General features: G+C 36.1%; 1 protein-coding gene across 1 annotated transcript in view; it reads right to left on the bottom strand.

Annotated features, from left to right (window-relative positions):
* The window catches only part of LOC140516993 (transcriptional regulator ATRX-like), an 87949-nt gene extending 72938 nt beyond the window's left edge, over positions 1 to 15011 (bottom strand). The window contains 6 exon segments of the mRNA XM_072627841.1: positions 428 to 495; positions 1910 to 2019; positions 7167 to 7280; positions 11483 to 11592; positions 11790 to 11833; positions 14904 to 15011. Of these exon segments, the coding sequence (XP_072483942.1) occupies positions 428 to 495; positions 1910 to 2019; positions 7167 to 7280; positions 11483 to 11592; positions 11790 to 11833; positions 14904 to 15011 (554 nt within the window).
* Between the last annotated feature and the right edge of the window lie 8109 nt (positions 15012 to 23120).

The following is a 23120-nucleotide window of genomic DNA, read 5'->3' as shown; positions in this document are numbered from 1 at the left end:
TTATTGTTTTTTTCCCCTTTCTCATAGTTTTTTACATTTCGTTAGAATTCTTCTTTCACGACATGACTAAAGCAGAAATGTTTAATATGGTTGTACATGTTTGCCCTATATAAGATGGCACATTATCTTGAGGAAAAGGAGAGGTGAGGGAAAGGAGAATATTTAAAACAAAATCTTATAAAAGTGAATGTTGAAAATTAAAACTAAATAAATAAATAAATGTTTAAAGAAGTCTATAGTCAGAAATCTAAACACTTGTATCACCCTCATTTTGAATATAGACTACATATACATACACACACACACACACACACACACACACACACATATATATATATATACTCTGACATTTGATGACATTTTAAGTCACTGATACAAAACATAAAATTTCATAATTATGTTTTCTGCATGTTTTCTACATCCCTACCTGCACTGCTCATCAATTCCTTCAGAATCACGGCTTATGTCATCACTCATATAATATTTGTAGCAGTTCTAAAAAAGGAATCAACATTCAATTCTACATATAAAAATCTGTTAAAATGTTAACATTTACTAAGCACAAATTTTAAAATAATCCAATTCATTAAGTCAATATCTTTATACATAAAAATGGGGCAATAACTTTATTCATAGCAAAAATGGAGAAATATTTGGCAATAGTAAGGTAGTAGTACCAAAGTAGTAACCCATCATTAGGGTATGGCTGAACAAAATATTTAGCACAGTTAAATTTTTTTTCAATGAATTCATTTTAACTAAAAAACTGATTCAAAGAAAATTCAAAAGCTTTTCAAAGAAAATATACAGCACACACACACACACACACAAACACACATTATTACAATAATACAATTGCAAAGAACAAAATGAAATCCGATATCCAGTAGTAGTAGCACAGTTGGTAGTGTTGGAAGATCTCAAAAGAAATCCTTTCTCAAGTAACAACCATTTTCAGACTTAATTTCTTAATCAACAAAATAGGTATTATAATAACAGTCCAACAGGGTTGTTTGAGCATCAAACAAGATTGTATATGTAATGCACTTTGGAAAACTTAAGAGTGCTATAAAATACAATTATATAATGCTACTTTTTTCATTATTATAAGAAGTAATAATCCCCAAAAGATGTAATTTGAAATATCTTCCTCTCACTTGAGGCAAAGGCAATCAAGGGCAGAATATTGTATGTACTGTCAAACATAAAGAGTACCAGGTTTGGATTTTTCATGGGATTTTTTAATTAAACCTTTTTTTTTCCTATTGAAAGCAACTTCAGTTCTGTGGATTAAAGAAATGTGATAACCAGATAAAATTGTGACATAAAAATAAAAAGTATCAACAATTTTTTTCATTTCAAGAGAAATAAAATGCTTTATAGTAGGTGAATGAATTAATAATCTGAAAACAAGCTTTGACAGACCCCAAAAAGGATACTACCATTCTCATGGTCAACACTTTTCAGAAAATTTTAGTAAAGTAAGGGAAACACATAACTTAAAGGAACATCTTATTTAAAAAACAATAACCTGTATCTGTTTGTAAGTTGTCCTTCTTAATCAAAGAGGATCAACTCCAACTGATCAGAGCAATGAGTTCAGAAGGCTCTACTACAGATTGATGACATATGTTTGTTCTCATGCAAGTAAAAGTTAAAAAATGAAGTTCATCTAAACTAACCAATTTATTAATCAAGTATGGTTTTTACGAGTTTGACATTTATTGCACTCCATTTCTGAAGACAGAGAGTGCCTTCACTTTTCAAATGAATCATTATAGAATTCACATAAATAAAAGGATATCTTAAAATGTAACAAGAGAGCTGTCCTGTACTCAACTATTCAAGATAAAAAAAGGAATAATAGACTACAGATGATAAAATCATCATCAACTTCACAACTACATACCTTACAAATAAGAACATTCAGTGTAGGGTGTCTATATATCGAATCCTTCTGAAACTGGTTCACCTGTTGTCCACAAGCAGTACAATTCACATTTCTACGTAGCTCTTCTCCTAAAACAAATCAATTGCAAACATAGGTTAGTTTATTCTATCTTCAAAATATTTTAAAATTTTTCATCCAATTTTTCTGGAGCTCTATGTACTATAATGGCAATCAGAACAAGAATAATTCATCACAGAAAGAAAACAAAGTAACTCTTTGGTTTGTTTCCCTTTTCCCCTGAGACAGACTTTCACATACCTGGACATATTTTTTATATTTCACAGTTACTTTGGTAAAAAGACAAAAATTAATCTATTTCTTTAAATAGATGACATCTAACAGGTTCAACTAAGAAGAAAATATGTACATATATATGTTTTATATATAGTATATAGTGAGAATATTTAATATACTTATAAGCTATATATGAATTTTGAATATATACATATATAGAATGCATAAATAGCATAAATAGAGAGAATATACTAGACCTACCATCAGGGAAACTCATATTACTGATTTCAAATCCAGACTCAGATACTTACTAGCTATGTAACTCTGGGTATGTCATTTTAACCCTGTTTGCATCAGTTTCCACATCTATAAAATGAGCTAGAAAAGGAAACACCAAACCACTCCAGTATCTTTGCCAAAAAAACCTTCTAAATGGGATCATAAAGAGTCTGACAAAACTAAAGCAAAAAAAAATTTTTAATAAAGATGAGAGTGTGCACAGCAATAATTACAACAATGGAACAAAAACTTATAAACACAAGGAAGGTGTAGCAGCAAGCAACTCAACATACACAGGGTGGTGGTGGGGCACTATCACAGGTTGTTAGATCTGCATTCATAAAGGGAAAGGCAACTTTTAAGGGGTTAACAATCCCTTTAATCAAGTACATATATCAATCCTTTAGTCAAACACAATATATTATTCACCTAGTTCAGAGGAGTCTAACACCCTGCACCCCAAAGCAATCAACAGACAATGTTTCCTCTGCTTGACCGTAATTCAACAGACAGGTATAGCTGTCTGACAATACCAAGGAGGAGAGCAAGACAAATGGGTTCTCAAAATGGGTTGAGGAGGGCTCCTTAGCAGCTTCCCAGAGTCCTCATCTGGCACTCAGACCTAATTAAAAAATATAAGGCACAAAGGAAAACTTCACCCTTGACCAGAGGGTCACCCCCTTGAGAACCAGTGCCTCATTACCAAAAGGTGTGGACCTTCTTGCAAATCTGCCCAGGTCCCTGATTATACTAACAAAAATCCTATTCTGATTGCCATTATAGAAGGAAAATAAGTATAGTCAAAATTAGTCTGAGGACAAACTTCAAGGCTTTAAAAGTCAAGTGATGAAGTTATATTTTATACCTACAGGCTAGATTAAAGGAGCTTATTAAAAGCAGACCAACCATTAAGGAAAATTATTGTGACAACAAAATATAGAAAAATCTGAGGCACAAAGATATGCATTTAAGTGAAACTATGGTCACGGTTTGGAGGGCTTCAATTAAAGTAACTACTCTAGCAACTACTATATTGAAGAATCTTAGATCTGAGAATACTCCATTCTGTGGAGCAAAAGATCTAAGTTACCCAACAAAACTAATTAAGTATAAGTGAAAAAAGTGAACACTGAACAAACTCAAAAACGCTCAGGTACCTTTGACAAAAATCTCAGAACTTTAGGAAAATCTGACGCCTTCTTATATGTGAAAATATTATCGGTACTCTTGTGATTGTCATTATTTGCACAGTTTGAAAGAGAGAGTTGCGTTGAGCTGTGTATGACGTGATGATTCTAAAAAAGTAAAACTGCATGTATGGAAAAATAAAAAGGAGCAATTATCTTATACAAATGAGGCAAGAAAAGAAAGAAATGATAAGAAGAAGCTCAGAGGAGGAGGGTAGGGAGTAGTGGAACCTGATTTTCATCATTAATGGGATAAAGAGGAAAATATATGTATATATTATTATATTTATATATAATATATGTATACACACAAACATACAGGTTTGAGAAAGAAACAAGGTGGTGAGAAGAAAAGAGTGGGATAAAGCAGGGAGTTCTACAAGGGTGGTTAAGAAATTGGATGGCAAGAAGCAAATTGGATGGTAGAAGTAAAACCAAGGAATGAGAAGGGATAGGAAAAAAACTGAGGATAGCGAGGAATAACAGGAAGTAAGAAAATATACAAACAATTACAGCTTAGAAGGTTAATGGAATGCATTTATCCAAAAAACTGAAATAGCAGATTAAAAATTTTAATTCAACAATATGTTGCCTTCACCAAACAATATAAAAATGAGATACACACAAAGACAAATAAAGGTCAGGAGCAGGACTTACTATGTAAAAAAAAGCAGAGGTATTAATCAAAATCCCAGAAAAAGTTAAAGCTAAAATAGACTTAAAAGAGAAAAACAAGAAAACTATACTCCATGTCAGCAATATTATTTTAAATTGTTTTAAGTCATTTTAAATAACTAGGTTGTACGAAACATCTGAGAGTACACTTGCCAAAAAAGACACAGGAAGAATGAACATAAATATAAAACATTTTATACACAAATAAATTCAGATCTAAATAGCTCAAGAAATATTTATTGTTTGTGGGTAGTATGGGAAACAAGGAAGTTGTATTTGCCCAGAGTCACAACCTAGGATGGTCAGGTAAAGGTCAGAAACTACTGCACAAGCCCAATGAGCTATTTGGGGGAAAGCCTAGCAGACAGAACATAAAGTCACATGGCCAGCAGAATTCTGTTAAAAGCCTGTCTTATCTTGACCTTGTTTTAGTCTCCAGTAGCCATTCTGGAGACCAGTTGTTCATAAGGCCCTCCATCTTCTGAACTCCATTTTAATGAATTTTCCTTGACACTTTTTGTGTGTCGTGTGTCTTTAACAGTAGGTAAAACCAACATAATAAAAAATGACAATTTAACCTAATTATTCAATACTACCCCAATTATACAACTAAAACAAAAGCAACCCAGTTTCTTGTGAGAAAATTCTTTCCTGATGCAAATTCCTATCTCTGTTGACTACCTGAATTTTTTTCATCCAAGATCACTGATGCCTGTTCCCAAAGACACCAGACCCCTTACATATTCCTTTGAAATCCCTAGATTACTTAATGAGCATTCTTGACATTTTCCTTCCTGACCCTTTTCTATATAACCCTAGCAGCCTAAGAAGCCTAACCCCTTGCCTGTTTAAGTGTTACAATAAACTTTGCCACCTGGCTAGAGAGACAGCTTGAGTATGTAGATTTGTTCCAAGTGATGCCACCTGTATCTTGACATTTTGAGGTCTCACCACCTAGTGTCAGCACCCATAAACCATGTCAGAAATATGTCAAAATATGAAGGAAGATGCTATCCAGAGAAACATGACAAATGGAAATAAGCATACTAGTCTTACATATATGTATATTAGTGTATATGTATAAATATGCATGTTTATTGATGTTCATATCTATATGTGTGTATAAATATATATATACATATGTATGTTTGTATACATATATACATACACACATATATCCATGCTTAACTGTAACCTTCTTTAGGGCAGAAGAGGAAGAAAGGAAGGGGAAAAATAAAGTAAAAAGTACTGCACAGAACAAAAGAAAATCTACAAGGAGCAAAGAAAAGCTGAATAACTCTGAAAATAATGTGTACTATTTATTATATAGGTTCTCTTGAAATGGAAATCTAGTGTTTTATACAAAATTCTCTCATATTCTGCTTTGTACACAGCAATGTTTCCTTTTTCCTTTCTCATTCTGTATTTTTTTTAATTTTTAAAAAAATTTAAAAGAAAAAAAAGGAAAACCCCAGGGACAGTATGGTCAACAGGGTCGCAGAGTGTCAGACAAAAATGAGGAGAGAGGAGGAAGGAAGGGAATTAACAGCTGGGATGATTAAGAAAGGGTTTCAGTAAAAGCTATTGCAAATTCCAAACAAGGAGGACATCCAATGTGAAGAGACAGAGGAGAATGCAAAAGTCTATAATACACAGACCAATTATTGATAATATTAAAACAATATAATAATAATATTAATCCTAAGACATTAAAATAAACAAAATCCAAATGAAGTAAAATGATCTATGAGAAAAAAAGTCAAATAACTACAGTTTTTACCTTTAGGTCTGAATTTATAGTATATAGCAGAAGGGTACTAAAATCTCATTATAGTGATATGCTAAAATGCCAGACAGCAGATTACATTGAAAGAGATAAATCTGAATTTGGGCTGTATTAAAAGAAGTTAAAAAAGGAGTTATAATATACATATATGTATATATATATATATACAGACACACACATCAACACAACTTTTATAATAAAGTACTCTATGATGAGCCACAAACTACATATGAGAAGTGATAGAGCAAGAAGTATCAACTCAATGAATTATTTTTTTTCTCATTTGTGCTGTCAAAGTAAAATAAACTCATAATTATATTCTCTTCATTTACAAAGATGTTTAAATTGAGTTATGAAGAACATTTTCAAGGATGTAGGTTAAATGAATTCTTATTTCAGGTATAGGTTTGATTAGATGAAACAATGCACTTTTCAACCCTGGGATTTAATTGTCTTAATTCTAAGATAAATGTCAGGCATTTAATAATGTCTGATTACAGAGTGATAAAAAGATAAAGTGAAATTTAGGTCTTGAATTAAAACAAACTTAGATCCAATATAGATGCAAAGTATAGAGTACTTAAAAGCAGATATCCAAAAGTGTTACACTTTTTATTTTAAGCAGCCTACTTTTGTACAAAATAGGAATTTAATTTTTCATGAATAATTTTTTGTATTCTTTGGATACCTTCTATTTTTTGTGATGCACTCATTTTCACCTGCAATTCCCCCCAAAATACCCAGAGACCATCTCCTTCTAAATAAAAAATAAAATAAAATAAAATAACCAAACCAGTCAATCCACCCAATATATCAATCAAGTCTGAAAGTGTATGAAATATTTTATACCTATAGTCCCCCACTTCTAAAACTCAACTCTTTGTTGACCTTCAATTGGTTGTAGGAACTATTTAATTTCTTTTTCTGCTATTTTTTCCTGTTTACGTAATTGTAATCACTTTATGTTAATTCCTATCTTTCCATGATTTTCTATACTCTTTATGTTGTTTGTACAAAAGCTGCTTTGAAATCCATTTTCATCTAAACTACTTACCCACACATTTTTTGAGAGTTTTAGTTTCAATTTTATATTTATTGCTAACTTTAGACCGCTGAAAATCACCTTTGTCTTCCTTCTGCACTGGTTCTGATTGCACAACCACATTACCTACAATTTAACATTAATAATTATTATGTGAACTACATAAAGAAAAGTGAATCAACCTTGAGTGTCAGAATAAAAAACAAGTCTTTGAAAGTCAGTGGATGAAGCAAAAGGGCAAGTTTGTTAACATTACAATATAATTATATTATTAACCTCTGCGTCTTATAGTTAGTTAAAGCTGAAATTCTTAAGAAACCATAACCACCAATCTGACCTAACATGGGGCACAATAATATATTTCCTCCTATTGTACCACAGAAGAGAAAGAGAAGGATCAGAAATTTGGGGCTGATACTATCAGTAGATTGCGTCTCCTTTCCTGTTCCCCCACCCCACCTGGGCAACATCAGTTCCAGGTTGGGATTACCAATGATAGGGATACAGAAATGTTAATTTTCCTAACTGATGGGGGTGCAGAAAGGAGTATTAGGAAATACAGGAACTATAAAAAGCTTAAGGAGGTTATTTATTTAAGGGCCTGAGGAGAACCCCACACTTTTTCAAGATGAGGCCCTTAAGAATACACCAACCTGGACCCAAACTTGCATCCTTAGCATGGACTTTACTATTTATCTGCCCCCAGACATTCAGAGAAATTGCTGAAGTTAGCTATGGACCCCCTGACACAGGCCTAGCTTTTGGACTAAACTGCTGCACAAGATAAAAACCACAAGGCTAGCCAACAGAGAACAGACTCAACTTCTGATTGCTACCAAACCCAGCACCTAGAAGAGTACCGTCCATAATTCCATTTGGGGAGGATTCATGCTTTCAATGCCTTAAGAAAGGTCACTGATCTCATAAGTACCTGCTAAAGAGGAACCCAGAAGGCCTATGTCCTATTTACAAGCAGGAGGGAAACTGGAAGAGAGACTGCCACAAATGGAGTCAAGTAGCCTCTTCCCATACTCTAGACTCATTAGGACTTTGGAATGACAGGCTGGAATCCAACCAAGTTCCCTGCTTCTGCATTACCAAATACCAGGATAACTTTGGACGTGGCAGGTAGGTCTGACACAGGAGCCACTTACCCTATTCTACTCCAGCACTTTGGCCTTCATACCATCAGGTCATGGGGACTGAAGGTAAATTTAGAAACTGCCTTGAGGCCTTCCCAGTTCTAGCATCTATTTTGTAATCACTGATTTCTTGTCCTCCTCTCCTGGCCCTGTTCAGGTCAGATCCAAATGGTGAATTTGGAAACCTGGTTCTGCAGCACTTTTATTTAGCTAATCAGAAATCAGTGGTGAAGTAGACTCCTCAGTCTGGGAGCAAGCTACCCCACATCATCCCAGCTCCTGTCTCCAAGATTCTGTCACCAGTACCTGATTAAGTCCAAAGCCTAGGAGGGAAATATCTGGAGATAGCTCCCACTTTTTTGAACAGGCTTTAGGAAAGATATGAGGGATCTGATATTAAGACTAGCCCAATTTAACACATAGATATTCTCATTTATAGCCCAACCTGGGAGGCCTCCCCGGCCACTACTGTACAGACCCTCAGCTTCCTGAGTCCTTGTGGTTAAAATGTCTCCTCTGCTTTATTCCAAATTTCCAATTAGTCTGAAAAATATCTAAGCTATTAACTGACTCCCACTTTCCAGTCTCTAACTCCAGAAAGGAAACTGGCAATTTTGTCCATCCTTGTTCCATCCACTAAAAAATAATTATACACCTTTCTGGGTATAGCAGAGTTTTACAGAATCAGGATCCCCAGAAGCCCCTCTATGACTCTCCTCAAGGCCTTGACTTCCTCCCTTTGGCCTAAGTCAAGGCCTTCAATATTTTGAAGCCGAAACTGACTACCCCAGACTTAACCCTGCCCAATCTGGAAAAACGCTAATGAGACCAAAAGCTTGGGAGTTTTAACCCATTCCCTATGATCTGACCCAGACTGGTAGCTCCTTCACTACACAAACTGTGTTAACTCTGGGTGGCCACCTTGTCTAGAAGCAGTGGCTGCCTCAATTCTAATTGAGGAATGCTCCAAACCTACTCATGGACAACCTTTAAAAGTCCTAACTCCTCATCAGGTTCAAACTATCTTGGAAACTAAAGTGGCAGGTTCTGCAAATACCAGGCTCTCCCGTAAGACACCCTGACCTAACTTTCTAGGTATGCCACACTCTCAATCCAGCTACCTTGCTTCTCTGTTACGTGATACCATTTAAGACTGAGACTCTAGATCCAGCCACCCCTAACTTCAAGGATTTTATTTTTGCTCCACAGATGGGTTCAATTTAATTAAGGACTATTCAGTAGTAGAGAAGAAACATTATTTCGTGGGAAACCTGGTCAACTCATACTGCAGTACTCATGAAAATCATTTCTAAAAACATTAATATGAACAAAACTGCCATTTAATGTGACAACATTTAAAAAAAACATAAAGCAATTTTATGAAAAGTTCATTAAGGTCCTCCAAATCATAAATATTTTATCATTATAAGACTACATCTTTAAAGTCACATAATTTGACTAAAATGTTGGGACTAAAAACTCCCATTATATTTGTATATTGCCTAATAAAAGATTTGTTGCAATAGACTGGAAAGCCATTTTAACTTCTCTTCTACACCAAGATGTCCCATGCATGTCAAAATCATACAAGATTCTTTGAAATAACTTTTAGAGAACACACATTTTCCCAGTTTTATTCTTTGCTTAATGTTAAAAAATCAGGATTAAATAAAGTAATCTCTTTTAATTCCTCTCTCAAAGAATATAAGCAACATCTACAATGAAGTCAAATATTTGGTCTAAGTATTCACGTAGGAAAAACCAAAGTGGATGAAGAATACCTATTATCCACATTACAACATGAAGCTTTTATGAGCCTGTACAACTGCCTCTCCAAGTAGAATCAGTGAGATGTAAGGTGTAGCTGGATTTAGCTAGAGAGAGAGAGAGAGAGAGAGAATCTTCACTGGAGTGATTGCTTACCAAAAAGTAATGCCTGGTCTCCAGGGAAGGATGATACACTTTCAGAGCTCTTTCCTCTCTGTTGCTGGGAAGGTGGTTGTTGTCCTAAGATGTAAAGTAATTCCATAAGTGTCTAAAAATTGATTCTTAGTGCCCTCTTGACTCCCCCTTTCGAAATAGAAGTGTCTTTGTTTCCTCACTCATTGCCATGGCCAAAGAATTTATCATCAAGTGGCTGACTAGCTTCCTAGTTAGTGGTGAGATGGTGTGATTCAGGAAAAGTAGATATCATTTGTTGCAAGAAGTATCTTCAAAGCTTTTCCAGGGTGGTAGGGCCTAATAGGTTATGTTCTACCAATATAGCATACTTCAAGAAATACAAGGTCCACAGTGAGTCTGATCATCATCTGATGAGGACTTTATAAAGGTGTATAAGTTTCTTGGAGTTAATTAGAAACGAAGTTATAAGTTTGAAATGATTGAAGTACACCTATCTCACAAATCTTCCTTCATTTAGATAATACTTGTTGAGCTAGTGGTCTCATCAGGAAGTATTTGAGGTGGGAGTTGAACCCTCCTGTCCTGTCCTGTCTTCTCCTTTCTTAAAACCTTAATCCTAGTGTACACTGAAGCTGGGACGCCAAAGGTCCCTTGCCTAAGGGCTCCTCTGGACCCTCCTAGCTTTAGAGTGATTATCAGTAGTAACTGTTGCTGTTTCCCTCCCAGCCTGATGTCTTTCTTTTTCTTTGCCTCATTAAAGAGGCCACGCCCTAGCTATCTCTTCAACAGGCCTACTCCCTGAATGGGTATTACCTCACCCTAAGAAGTAACTGTGAAGACCTTGACCTAAAGGAACCAAGGTCTCCCAGTGCACCTGGGCCATCTCCAGTCATCCTGATATCTGGTCACTGGATTCAGATGGCTCTGGAGGAGAAGTGAGGCTGGTGATCTGCACAGCCCTCCATCACTCAAAACAAAGTCAAGTGCAAGCCACGTCATCATTTCTGTGATGGCATGATGTTCTTTGGTAATAAAGGACAAACACAAAACCCAAGTCAGCCTTTATAATAACTTAGAGGATCTCTGCTCAGAGGGCTGAATTTGCCACCTTCACAAGGGCTGTAGAACTGGGGAAGTTACTGACGGCTCACATTTATACTGATCCCAAATATGCTCTTCATGTGTTCACATCTATGGAAAGGAATTCTTGATAGCCCAGTATTCCCCCATCAAACATGCTAAGGAAATTACATATTTACTGCAACCATAGAAATAATAAATTACCTTCAGTGAAGTTTTTCCTAAGAAGATTATTTGAATCTTCATCTGACTGAAATTCATATGTAGATTCATCCACATTCTGTTCATCATCAGAGTTGATAGGTTTAAGTTTCCTAAATAAAATGTAAAATCTATGTTTGTACTTAAGTATGCCAAATGAAAAAACAAGGTAATACTAGTAGACTGCATGTTATTACAAAAATGACTTCCTTGGTGAAAATGATACGACAATATTTCAAATTACGTGATTCCATAGGTGTGTTTGTATTTTTTTTTTAATTCATGTATTTTGGTCAGAAATAGCACTAACCTTTCTGAGCAAGATGGTTTCAGTCCTTCAGAATGACCACCACCCTAAAAAGAAAAAGCAAGTAAAATGTTAGTAAATCCATAGTTTTCTCCTTTTCAATTCTAACTCCTTGTGACCCAATTTGGGGTTTTCTTAAGAAAGATCGACAGGGTTTTGCATTTCCTCATCTAGTTCATTTTACAGATGAGGAAATTGAGGCAAACAGGGTTAATGCAACTAGCAAATGTCTGAGGTCACATCTGAAAATGAAGGGAGATGAGTCTTCTTGAGTCCAGGTTAGTGCCTTTACCACTTTGCAGCGCAAAGTTAAGTTTTTAATATTCAACCATTTTTCTGTTCTGACGCCATGTGGCGTCTTCTTGGAAAATATTAGACTTAGCTTCTTCAGTAAATTATTGAAATGACCTTCCAACTAATACTGATATCATATTACTGTTGATCAAAACAAAAAATATTAAGCACATAGTATTGTCAGAAACTGAGTTTTGAAAAAAAGACAAGTCAGTCCCTGTATTCAAAAGCTCACACTCTAATAGGAAAAAAACAAGCAAATATGTAAAAATCAAGCTACATACTGGATAAATAGGAAAAACTGACAAGTGAAGGTAAGTGAATTAATAGAGGCTGAGGAAGGTTCCTACAGAAGGTGGGACTTTAGTTTTCACTGAAACAAAGCTTGAATACTGCAAGGTGGGGGATAGCAAGAAAGAATGACCAGAGATGGAATGTTTAGTTCATGGAACAGCCAGGAAGCCAGTGTTACTGAGTCAAAGAGCATAAACTGGAGAGTACGTTTTTAACTCGATGAAAGCTATAGAGCTAGGTTATGATGGGGTTTTACATGTGATTCTAAAGGCAATAAGGGAGCCATGCGACTTTAATGAAATGGAGGGCTGGCAGGAGGAGAATGACAGATGAGAATTTTTCAGAAAATCACTCTAAGGGATGGAAGGAGGTTAGAGTGAAGTGGGAAAGAGAATTGAGGAATTGCACTAGGGAGAGGGTAGAGAAAGAGGCACATATTTGAGATCTGTTGAGATGGTCAAATCAACATGCCTAGGTCTGGATATGGAGGGTGAAAGAGAGTGAGGTGTTCAGAAATCTACCAATATTGAACTATAGAGACACAGAAATTCATCTTTTCAGAGTATCTTCAAGATGCTGCCTTATCTACTGCTACTGTAGTGATTCTATTTAACAGAATATAATTTCTTTGGGGAATCATAGCACATTTCAAACCTTCCCTCAACCATTCCTTTTCCCTCTCTCCTATTATTTCTCCTCCTTCCTTTTTTTGTTTCTTTTGGTGAAGTTAATTATTTTCATTAAGTTTTTAATATTACTCTCAAGGGGTTTCTAGTATACATACACTACTATGCAATGTAAAAGATTTAGTCTTTTATTACGTTTCTTCTTACTGGTGTTTTATAATTGCCAGTTATTTTGCTATTGCAGTTAGAATTTGTGGAACTATTGCAGTGTTGTGAGAGACAGCAAAAGTTAAGTTTCCACAGGTTATTGTTAATTGATGAAGTCATTAAGAAAAAGTTAGATAATAAGGTGGACTCAACTAATCAAAAGACAGTGTCTGCTGCTACAAATTTTCCTTGATACCTTATTAGTGTCAAGTGTGTTTCTAATAGTGTTGAAAATGGGCATTCTTGGTTTATGTCTTATTTGGAGGGTTTCAGAATCCTATTATATGTCTATTTGCTTTTGGATTTTTACAATAATTTAGTTTTTATTTCTATGATTGTCAAGAATTCCACTGTACTTCCAGTTAACATTTTTTCATTAAGGTGTAATTGTCTGACATCCTTTATTAAAATTTGTTTTTAATTATGACTTTAATATTAATCAATAAACATTTTAATATATACCAGAGAGGAAGAGTACATGACAAACACTGGATTTCTGTTACAATATCGTTTTTCTCCCGAAAATTTTTGCTTCGATTGAGTCAATATTGCACTACTGCATATCATTTTAAGTAGACAAGAATCACATATGTGAAGTGTTGAGTAATAACTTTTGCAGTATGACTATAAAAAGTTAGTAAGTTATGCCGCAACAGTAGTTATTCTTTTTGCTATTGTCAAAATATTAAGAATCAGAACATATTTAAGTGATGAAAATTTTTTTTTGCAAACTTGAGCCATATAAAAAGTACAGACAAGCTGTAGAGAGTTTGTGGATATAAATTTCCAAATGGTGCCTGTCCTTATGGTTTGTTCGCAGTTTTACTAATAAGTCTGTGTAAATGTTTTAATTGTAAAAGAGTAAGAGATAATGGATTTTTTAAATATTTAAAATTAATTTATAAACATAGAGAACATATTTACCTCATCCTTGGGATTTTCCATTTCAAAAGATATATAATCTAGAAAAAAAAATACACAATTAAAATGAAGAAATTAATTTTACAAAATATTTAATTTTTAAAAATTCAAACAGATGAAAGTAGCAACTGATTTTTAAACATAAAGATATACAAGGAATTTTGTAATTTGATTAAGAGAAAGAAAAAAACAAAAATCCAAACTGTTAGAAACAAATGTGAAAACATGAATTTTTAGTCAACAAAGAAAAAAATGGAAGTTAATTATTGTGTAGAACTACATAATGGTAAAAGTGACATCGTAAATTTAATCAAAGTATTTGTGAAAGTATAAGTTGCTCAGATTAAGAGAACATAGTATAAGTCCAAAACAAGATTTTAGAAAAATACACTGAAAACACCATAATTTTAAAAGAAAACTATTTGTGTACACGTATGTAGTTTTAAAAGATTAAAACATATTTCAGTCAGTTAAGTAATAATTAATAATTCCAATAGTATTGAATCTGAGGACAAAAAGAGATAAACATTTTACTGCATCACAAACATCCACGTGCTGAGAACTGAACAAAATAAAACTTTTCAATTTTGAGAGAAATCCATTCTGCAAAATTTTCAAATACGAAGAAAACCAAGTGAGGCTGAATGTGGAAAAACGTCGAAAATAAGAGAAAAATTCTTCAGAAAGACAATGAAAGTGTTTGTGCTAACTAGTTCAGTGACGCAAAGCAAAGTTAGTGTATAGTAAAGGAACGTTTAGAGGCAGAAATATTTACCTCAGAAGTGGAAGCTCGCGGAGTTCCGTCACAGTTTTTTTTAAACGGACCTACCCACCGAGTGACAGGAGGGGAAGAAGATGATTGGACAATGAGAAAGTCAATCATCGCGGAGACAACTACCCTCGAGAATGAAGGTTCTAGAATCTTGAGAGGACACCACGCCCACATTTCACCTGTGCCTCAATTTAAAGCAACATTTTACAGAGGAAACACTTTCATAAAAATTTGTGGGTTTTAATATAGTCTGGGTTTTCTGTGACTTTTAAAATATTTATTATCACTAAGGTTTTTTAAATTTTAAAAATTAAACAAAAGACATAAAAGAAAACTGTGACACACTTATTCCTCATTTTTCTTTTGTTCATCCAGACTTTACTGTCACTCTTTTTACTGCTCTTCATCATTCTTTTTCCCTACTTTTTTCTCCACCCCTTTCTCTCTCTTTTCTCCTGCTTACTTTTTCTTTTTGTCTCTTTCCCTTTTTTCTTGCCCACAGTATTCTACTCCCTCATTTCACAACTTTATCAGAATCATCAACAAATGTCAATACCAAAAACTCAAAGAAATGCTAATTGTATTTTTCAAACTTCTCTTACATTCATCCACTCATCTTTACTCACATAAAATTTAACTTATCACGTCTTTCCTAAACTATTGCAAAAATAGGCAAATTGTTCCCCACCACTTCAAGTATTTGCCTACTCCCTTCCTTCTTCCACAAATTATGTCTCTGATAACATAAGACTGATCATGTTATCCCATTACCATATGCAAAAAGTTATGTTAGCTTCTTCATACTTACTTTGTATTAAATTTCCTGTCTAATAATCTTTCTTACACAGGTCTGGAATACACCATTTTGTTACTCTTGTGGGAGAGTCCAAAACCAAAAGCAGCCCAGAACCAAACATCTTCATAGCAAGAAACAACATTCCATGCCATTCAGGCCCAATCCTCCTACAAATATTGAAACAGCATTGCATATCCCAGTAACCCACCTCCACCACAAACCACAACTTAGGCCTTAAACCTATTAATGACAATTAGTAAAGCCAACAGTGAGAACCCACCACAAAAGCCAGTCACTAAAGAAACCCTGTTTCCATAGTAACCCAGCAGGAGACCAAGGGTCCCCAAACCCACAAATAAAGATATTTCTCCTCCATGGTATACCACCATAAATATTCACCAACCCGGCAAGAAGATCCCCCTACTAAAGTATGCCACCAGCTGATCCTTACACGCACCTAAAGCCAACAAAGACTCCCCACACCCTACTCAGAAAGGAAACCTACCTTCCATACAAATCAAGTAAGTAACCTTTGAAGCCCACCAAAACACATGTGTGAAACCCCAAGCCACACCACAGAAAACTTAGGATACTACAGCACCACAGTCCACCTCTTACATTAAAAAAATCCACATCACAAAAAAGGAAGAAAAAAATTAACAAAAAAAACCCTGAATATATAACGTTACTATGATGAGGAAGATCAATTTAAAACCCTAACCCTAAATTTAAAAGCAGAAAATACTTCAAAATGGCTAAACATAAATATAACATAAAGGAAATTTTGATTTTTTATAAAAGTTAATGTATACATAATGAACACACTAATTAATTAGATTCTCAGAACTGTTTTTGCTAATTGGTGAGTCACTTACAATTGTAAATCTTCTCCTTAAAAACCCCCAAACTACCCAGCTACCTAAAGCATATCAGCATTAACCAAAAAGCATCACCAGCCCCCCAGCTTCTCTGTTTTCTTTGAAAGTACAACTCAGGCAAAAACTCTAAAGAGAATTACTTGATCAGGATCTATAATTTCAAGCCCTGGCAACTTGAAGAATTCCACACTCCAGCCAACAAGTATCCCAGCCCCAGTGAGGATCCCACAGGTTTTGCTGACTGGTTCCCACTAAACCTGTATTGAGATAGGTACTCATCTCGATCTGTATCAACTCATGGTTGTCTCAGTTGACAGAGAAAACAATAGGAGTTGATGTCAGAAAGCACCTCAGTACGAGTAGGCTCCAGGGACAACTGGCACAATGGGTAACAAAGGTAGGGGATGTATAATGTCTATAATCCCCATGACTCCTGCTGGAGATGCCCATTTGCTCACACAGGGGCAAAAGACACTAACTCTTATGGACAAAAGTGCTACACTCACAATTTTAAATCCTTCTGCCTTTCCCACTCCCCTCCTCACAGTCAAGAGTGTATCTCAATTCTGAAAACTGCTGATAAGATAATTGTAGCCCATATCTCAGAACCCCTCTTCCTTTCTTCATTGAAGAAATCAGTGCTTTTTTTTCCTCCTGGGTCCTGAGTTCTTTAGCCAGTTACAAGGACAGATCAGTAATTCATTTGACCCTCCTTAATCTTTCCTAACCACTGAACTCTTAACCAAGTCCCCTCATTTGTGGACTTCAAATGTTACTGATATTGGGTCAGTTGTCAGACCCTCCCTCACCTATTGTTGTACAGTTTCCTCTTACCATGTGATTTATTCACCTCTGAGAAAGGGGGGGAATGTAGAGTTGGTGTATGCATATTCAATCCTTGCACTTGTCTCTCTGAGATGCAAAGTGACATGACACTCAGGCACATGACTTTGGGATGCTATGGAAACATCCAAACTTCATCTCCTTCTCAAGAAAGCCCAAAAATAACAGCAATAGTTACCATTTACTGCTTTCCCAAACTATCAGAGCACAGTTAGCCCGTGGAAATTACTTGTTTTACCAAGCAACAAAAACTGCAACTTGAACTCCTCAAATTCCTAAGGGAATAGCTCCTATAATACAAGTAGCCATAAACAAAAGAACAGATGCCCATTGCCCAAAGAAGAATGCTTATCAAAATGAAGGAAAAGCCTCAAAAGGAAGGGTGTAAATTTCAGGTTCTAGGCCTTGCAATGTTATGAGGAAAATAAAGTTAGTATATTTTCATTATAAATTCAAATTTATTTATAAATTCATATTTATGTCAAATTGGAGCAAAAGTGGTCTTTACACCTTCTTTTAGGTGACATATTGAGTTCTATTTGTGAGAAGAACTGTCTTTAAAGGAAAAAACAACTGTTGTTCTCAGTTTATATCTCCATTTGTTATTTTTCAGAACAAATGTTCAATGTCCTTCTCTTATTGATTATATTCAGTCTTGTATTTCAAATAATTGTGGATATAGTGGATATCTGACAAGCAAGCATAATTGTGGAATGTTTTCACCATTTTTATATTTTAAGCCCTGCTTTTTGGTTCTTAGAATTCAGAAGCAGAAAATCTGAGTTCTGGCAACAAAGGACTTTTGGAGAGTTCTCACCTAGCCAGATTTGTCAGAGCCTTTTACAATGTTTATGAAGCTTTCTTTATCAGGAGACCTTGTAGAAGTCATGGTCACTGTGTATAGATAAGAATTTTTAAAAACACTGCAAAGAATTTCTACATGACAACACTTTCTAAAATATTATATATATATATGTATGTATATATATATACATACATACATACACACGTATATATTTTCCAGCTCTCCAATTTTTAACTTCTTGTTTCTTCCAGTCTGTGTTCCTAAAGCATGAATTCTAAGCTCATTTGTAATTTGAGACTTGGATGGAATCACCTATTGAGGAATCTACACCCTCAAGGCCCGATGTGACCCTCTAGGTCCTCAAGCGCAGCCTCTGACTGAATCCAAAATTCACAGAACAAATCCCCTTAATAAAAGGATTTCTTCAGTAAAATGTAGACTCAGCCCTCAAAAGGTCACCCTCAGAGACCTCAAAGGATTACATGTGGCCTCAAGAGTACAGGTTCCCCAACCCTGAATCTAATCCAGCCCCCAGTGTCATCCTTGAGATCATGGAAGATGGTAATGGCAAAGCCAGAGTCACACTGAAGCTTCTTCACTCAAAGACAAACTTTCCACTGGACCCCTAAAGATCTCTGTCTCATCTCCTTATATGAGATGCAGATTGTCTACATCGATGCTCTGAGATGCTAGAGGGAAGTGGAGGATCTGTGTTGATCTTGACTGTGAAAAGAAGAAAGTAAACTTATTTAGATGGGTCTCATGTAAACAGAATTCCTTACTCCTTCATTTCATTGGAATATTACTATGTTTTCCTTAAGTGACAGAATTTGGAAACACAGTTGTTTTAATTGCACTCTTTCTTTATGTCTGTACAATCACATTTCAAAAAGTCAAGGAGAGTGAGGTAATAGAATAATCTGAAAATCCTTTTTATAAAATTAGTATAACTGCTACAGCTGTTCTGCTGCACTTCAATAGATTGTGTATGTCATTGCTAAAGTTTCACAGTTTGTATTTCCTGAATACTAACTTCTGTTGCTAGAAGATTAAAGGAACAGCCTGACTGTGGCTCCACTATATGTGAATTGTTTCTTTCTGGCTACCTGAAATACTTTGCCCTTGACAAATTTCACTGGGATTCGGCTACAATATTCCTGGAAGTATTCATTTCAGGATCTCTCTCAGGGGATGAATTCTTTCTATTTATATTTAATCTATGTTTCTTGTCAGGGTAGTTTTCCTTGATCATTTTTTGAAACATGGTCTATGTTCTTTTTTTCATAATGGCTTTCAAGTATTCCAGTAATTCTTAAATTAAGTCTCCTCGTTGTATTTTAAATGTCAGCTTTTGTTCCAATAAAGTATTTCACATTTCCTTCATTGTCCTCCAAAGTATTTCGCTTGAAATTACTGCCTTAACTGAGCTAATTCTAACCAGAATAAGTTTCAAATGTTATTTTCAACAACTCCAAATCTTCTACTCCACTGTAAAAGTGTTCACACCTTTTCTGTCTGAAATTTGCTGCCTCTAACTTTAAATTTTATTTAAGATTGGGTAAGAGAAATAAAGAGAGTATGTGTGTGTGTTTGTTTGTGACTGCGAGAAAGACAAAGGGATAGATGCAGAAAAAGCACGTGTGTGAGAAATTGAGTGTATGTGGTAAAATGTGGCTGTGTTCGTAAGACAAGATATATGTGAGAGCATGTGTGAGTGCAAAAAGAGTGAGTTCGTGAGAGAAAGATAAAGAATGCAATAGGGATAGACAATTTGTGTTACAGAGAGGGAGAGAGAAACAGAAAGAGAGAGAGAGAGACACTGAGAGACACAGAGAGAGAGACTGAGAGAGACACACACAGAGAGAGACACAGAGAGAGAGAGAGGTTAAGCAGACACAAAGAGAATCTGTGAGTGAAAGCCAGAGTGTATATGCTGGAGTTTGTGTGTGTGTGTGTGCGTATGCGTGTATGTGAAACAAAATAGTTTTGAGTATACTTTGGGGAAAAAGTGTGTATGTGTGGGTGAGAGATGGAGAAATATAGGCAGAGAGATAGAGACCCAGACAGAGAGGGACAGAGAGAGAGAGAAAAAGAGAGAAAGAAAGGGAGAGGGAGAAAAAGAGACAGAAGGAACATGTAGAAAAAGAGACAGAGAGAAAGAGAGAGAGAGAGAGAGAGAGAGGGTGGGGGAGCAGAAGAAGCTGTGTGTGTGTCAGAGATAGTGTGTATAGAATGCAGATTGTCTGTGTGTCTTTGTGAGACAAAATAGTTTTGAGTATGTTCTGGGGAAAAAGTGTGCATGTGTCTGTGAGTGAGAGAGAGACAGAAAGAGAGGCAGACAGAGACAGAAGAGAGAGAGAGAAAGAGCAAGGGATAAAGAGAGAAAAAGAGAGAAGCAGTATGTGTCTCAGAGACAGAGTGTGTATGTTAGAGTTTGTGTGTGTTTGTGAGAGAACATAGTTTTGAGCACATATTGGGGAATGAGGCTATACGTGTACGGGCATAACAGAGAGAGAAAAACAGAGACAGAGAGACACAGAGAGGAACACAGAGGGAGAGAGACAGAGAGAGAGAAAGAGAGAGACAGAGGGCAGATATAGATATATGTATATACGTGTATATATATATATATATGTATATATATATATGTACACATGAAGAGAGAGAGAAACATTATGTGTATCATAGAGAGGATGTACATGTGAGAATTTGTGTGTGTATATTTGTGAGAGAACATAGTTTTGAGAATGTATTGGGGAGAAAGTGTATGTGTGTGTGGTTGAGAGAGAGGCAGAAAGACAGGCAGAGAGAGAGACAAGGCAGGAGGAGAGAGAGAGAGAGAGAGAGAGAGAGAGAGAGAGAGAGAGAGAGAGAGAGTGAGAGAGAGAGAGAGACAAAATAGTTTTGAGTATATTTGGGGGAGAAAGTGTGCATGTGTCTATGGGGGAGGGAGACACACAAAGAGCAGAACAAAGAGAGACAGAGAGAGACGGAGACAGAGAGAGAGAGAGAAGCAATACATGTATGTGTGTTTGTGAGAGAAAACAGTTTGGAGTATGATTTGGGGAGAAAGTGTGTATGTATTTGGTGGTGAGAGAAAGATAGAGAGGTGGACAGAGGCACAGAGAGATACAGAGAAAGAGAGAGAACACAGGGAGATACAGAGAGATTGGACATAGATATATGAAGAAAATCTGTTGGTCAGAAGCACAGTGTACATGTTGGAGTTTGTGTGTGTGTCTTTATGAGACAAAATACTTTTGAGAATGTTCTCGGGGGAGAATGTGTATGCCTCTGTGCGTGAGAAAGACACAGAAAGAGAGGCAGAGAGAGAGAATGAATAAAGACAAACAGATAGAGAGACAGAAGCAGGTACATGTATGTATATTTATATACAAAGGGAATCAGTATGTGTGTCAGAGACAGAATGTGTATGTTAGAGTTTGTGTGTGGGTGTTTCTCAGAAAACAGTTTAGAAAATATTTTGGGGTGAAAGAGTGTATGTGTGTGCAGGAGAGAGAGAGACAGAGGCAAACAGAGAGAGACCCAGAGAGGGAGGGACAGAGAGAGAGAGATAAAAAAAAAAAGGGAAAGGGAGAGAAAAAAATAGTCAGATGTCTGAAAAATGTGTATATATGGAGAGAGTGAGAGAGAAACAGTATGTGAGTCTGAGACACATTGTGTACGTTAGAGTTTGTGTGCTTGTGTTTATGCCATAACATAGGTTTGAGCATGTTTTGGGGACAAACAGTGTATGAGTGTGGGGATGAGAGAGACAGAAAGAAAGGCAGAGAGACGCAGAGACACAGACAGGAACAGAGACAGTGAGAGAGAAAAAGAGACAGAAGTCAGATGAAGATGCTGGAAGAGAGAAAGAGAGAGAATGAGAGGGAGAAAAACAGAAGTCGTATGTGTGTCAGAGACAGAGTATATAGGATGCAACTTGTATGTGTGTCTCTGTGCGACAAAATAGTTTTGAGTATGTTTTGGAGAGAAACTGTGTATGTGCCTGGACAAAGAGAGAGAGGGAGAGACAGAGAGACAGACAGACAGAGAAAGACAGAGACAAAGACAGAAACAGACAGACACAGAGACAGATAATGAAAATGACTACGTGTATGAGAGACATAGTGTATATGATAGAGTTTGTGAGTGTGTATGTAAGAAAAAGCAACTTTGAGAATGTTTTGGGAGAAAGAGAGTATGGGTTTGTGGGTGAAAGACAGAAAAAAGGGAAAAAGAGGCAGAGAGATGGCACAGAGAGAAAGAAAGCGAATCAGTTTGTGTGTCAGAGATACAGTGTACATGTTGGAGATTATGTGTGTGTGTGTATGTGTGTGGCAAAATGGTTTAGAGAAGGTTCTGGGGAGAAAGGGTGTGTGAGGGTGAGAAAGGGAGAGAGACAGAGACAGAGACAGAGATAGAGAGAGAAAGAGAGAGAAGGCAAATATATATGTATATATGTTTGTGTGTGTATAGAAAGAAAATCAATTGTGTGTCAGAGACAGAGTGTACATATGAGAGTTTGTCTGACTATGTTTCTGTGACAACATGTATTTGAGTACATGTTGGGGAGTAAGGCTGTATGTGTATGGGGGTGAGAGAGAGACCCAGACAGAGAGGGACAGAGAGAGAGAGAGAAAAAAAAAGTGAGAGAAAAAGAAACAGAAAGCAGATGTAGATATACGTTTATATAAGGAGAGAGATAGAGAGGGAGAGAGAGGGAGGGAGAGATGGAGAGAGAGATAGGGAGAGAAAGAGAGAGAGAGAATTAGGGGCAGAGAGAGAGGGAGAGGGAGACAGAGAGAGGGAGACAGGGATGGAGAGAGAGAGGGGGAGATAGGGAGAGGAAGGGAGAGAGGAAGAAAGAGCGGGAGACAGGGAGGGTGAGAGGGAGA

The sequence above is a fragment of the Notamacropus eugenii genome (assembly GCF_028372415.1).
Source record: "Notamacropus eugenii isolate mMacEug1 chromosome Y unlocalized genomic scaffold, mMacEug1.pri_v2 SUPER_Y_unloc_22, whole genome shotgun sequence".
Taxonomy (NCBI): domain Eukaryota; kingdom Metazoa; phylum Chordata; class Mammalia; order Diprotodontia; family Macropodidae; genus Notamacropus; species Notamacropus eugenii.
Note: the sequence above shows the minus strand (reverse complement) of the source record. Positions and strands in the feature narration are given on the sequence as shown.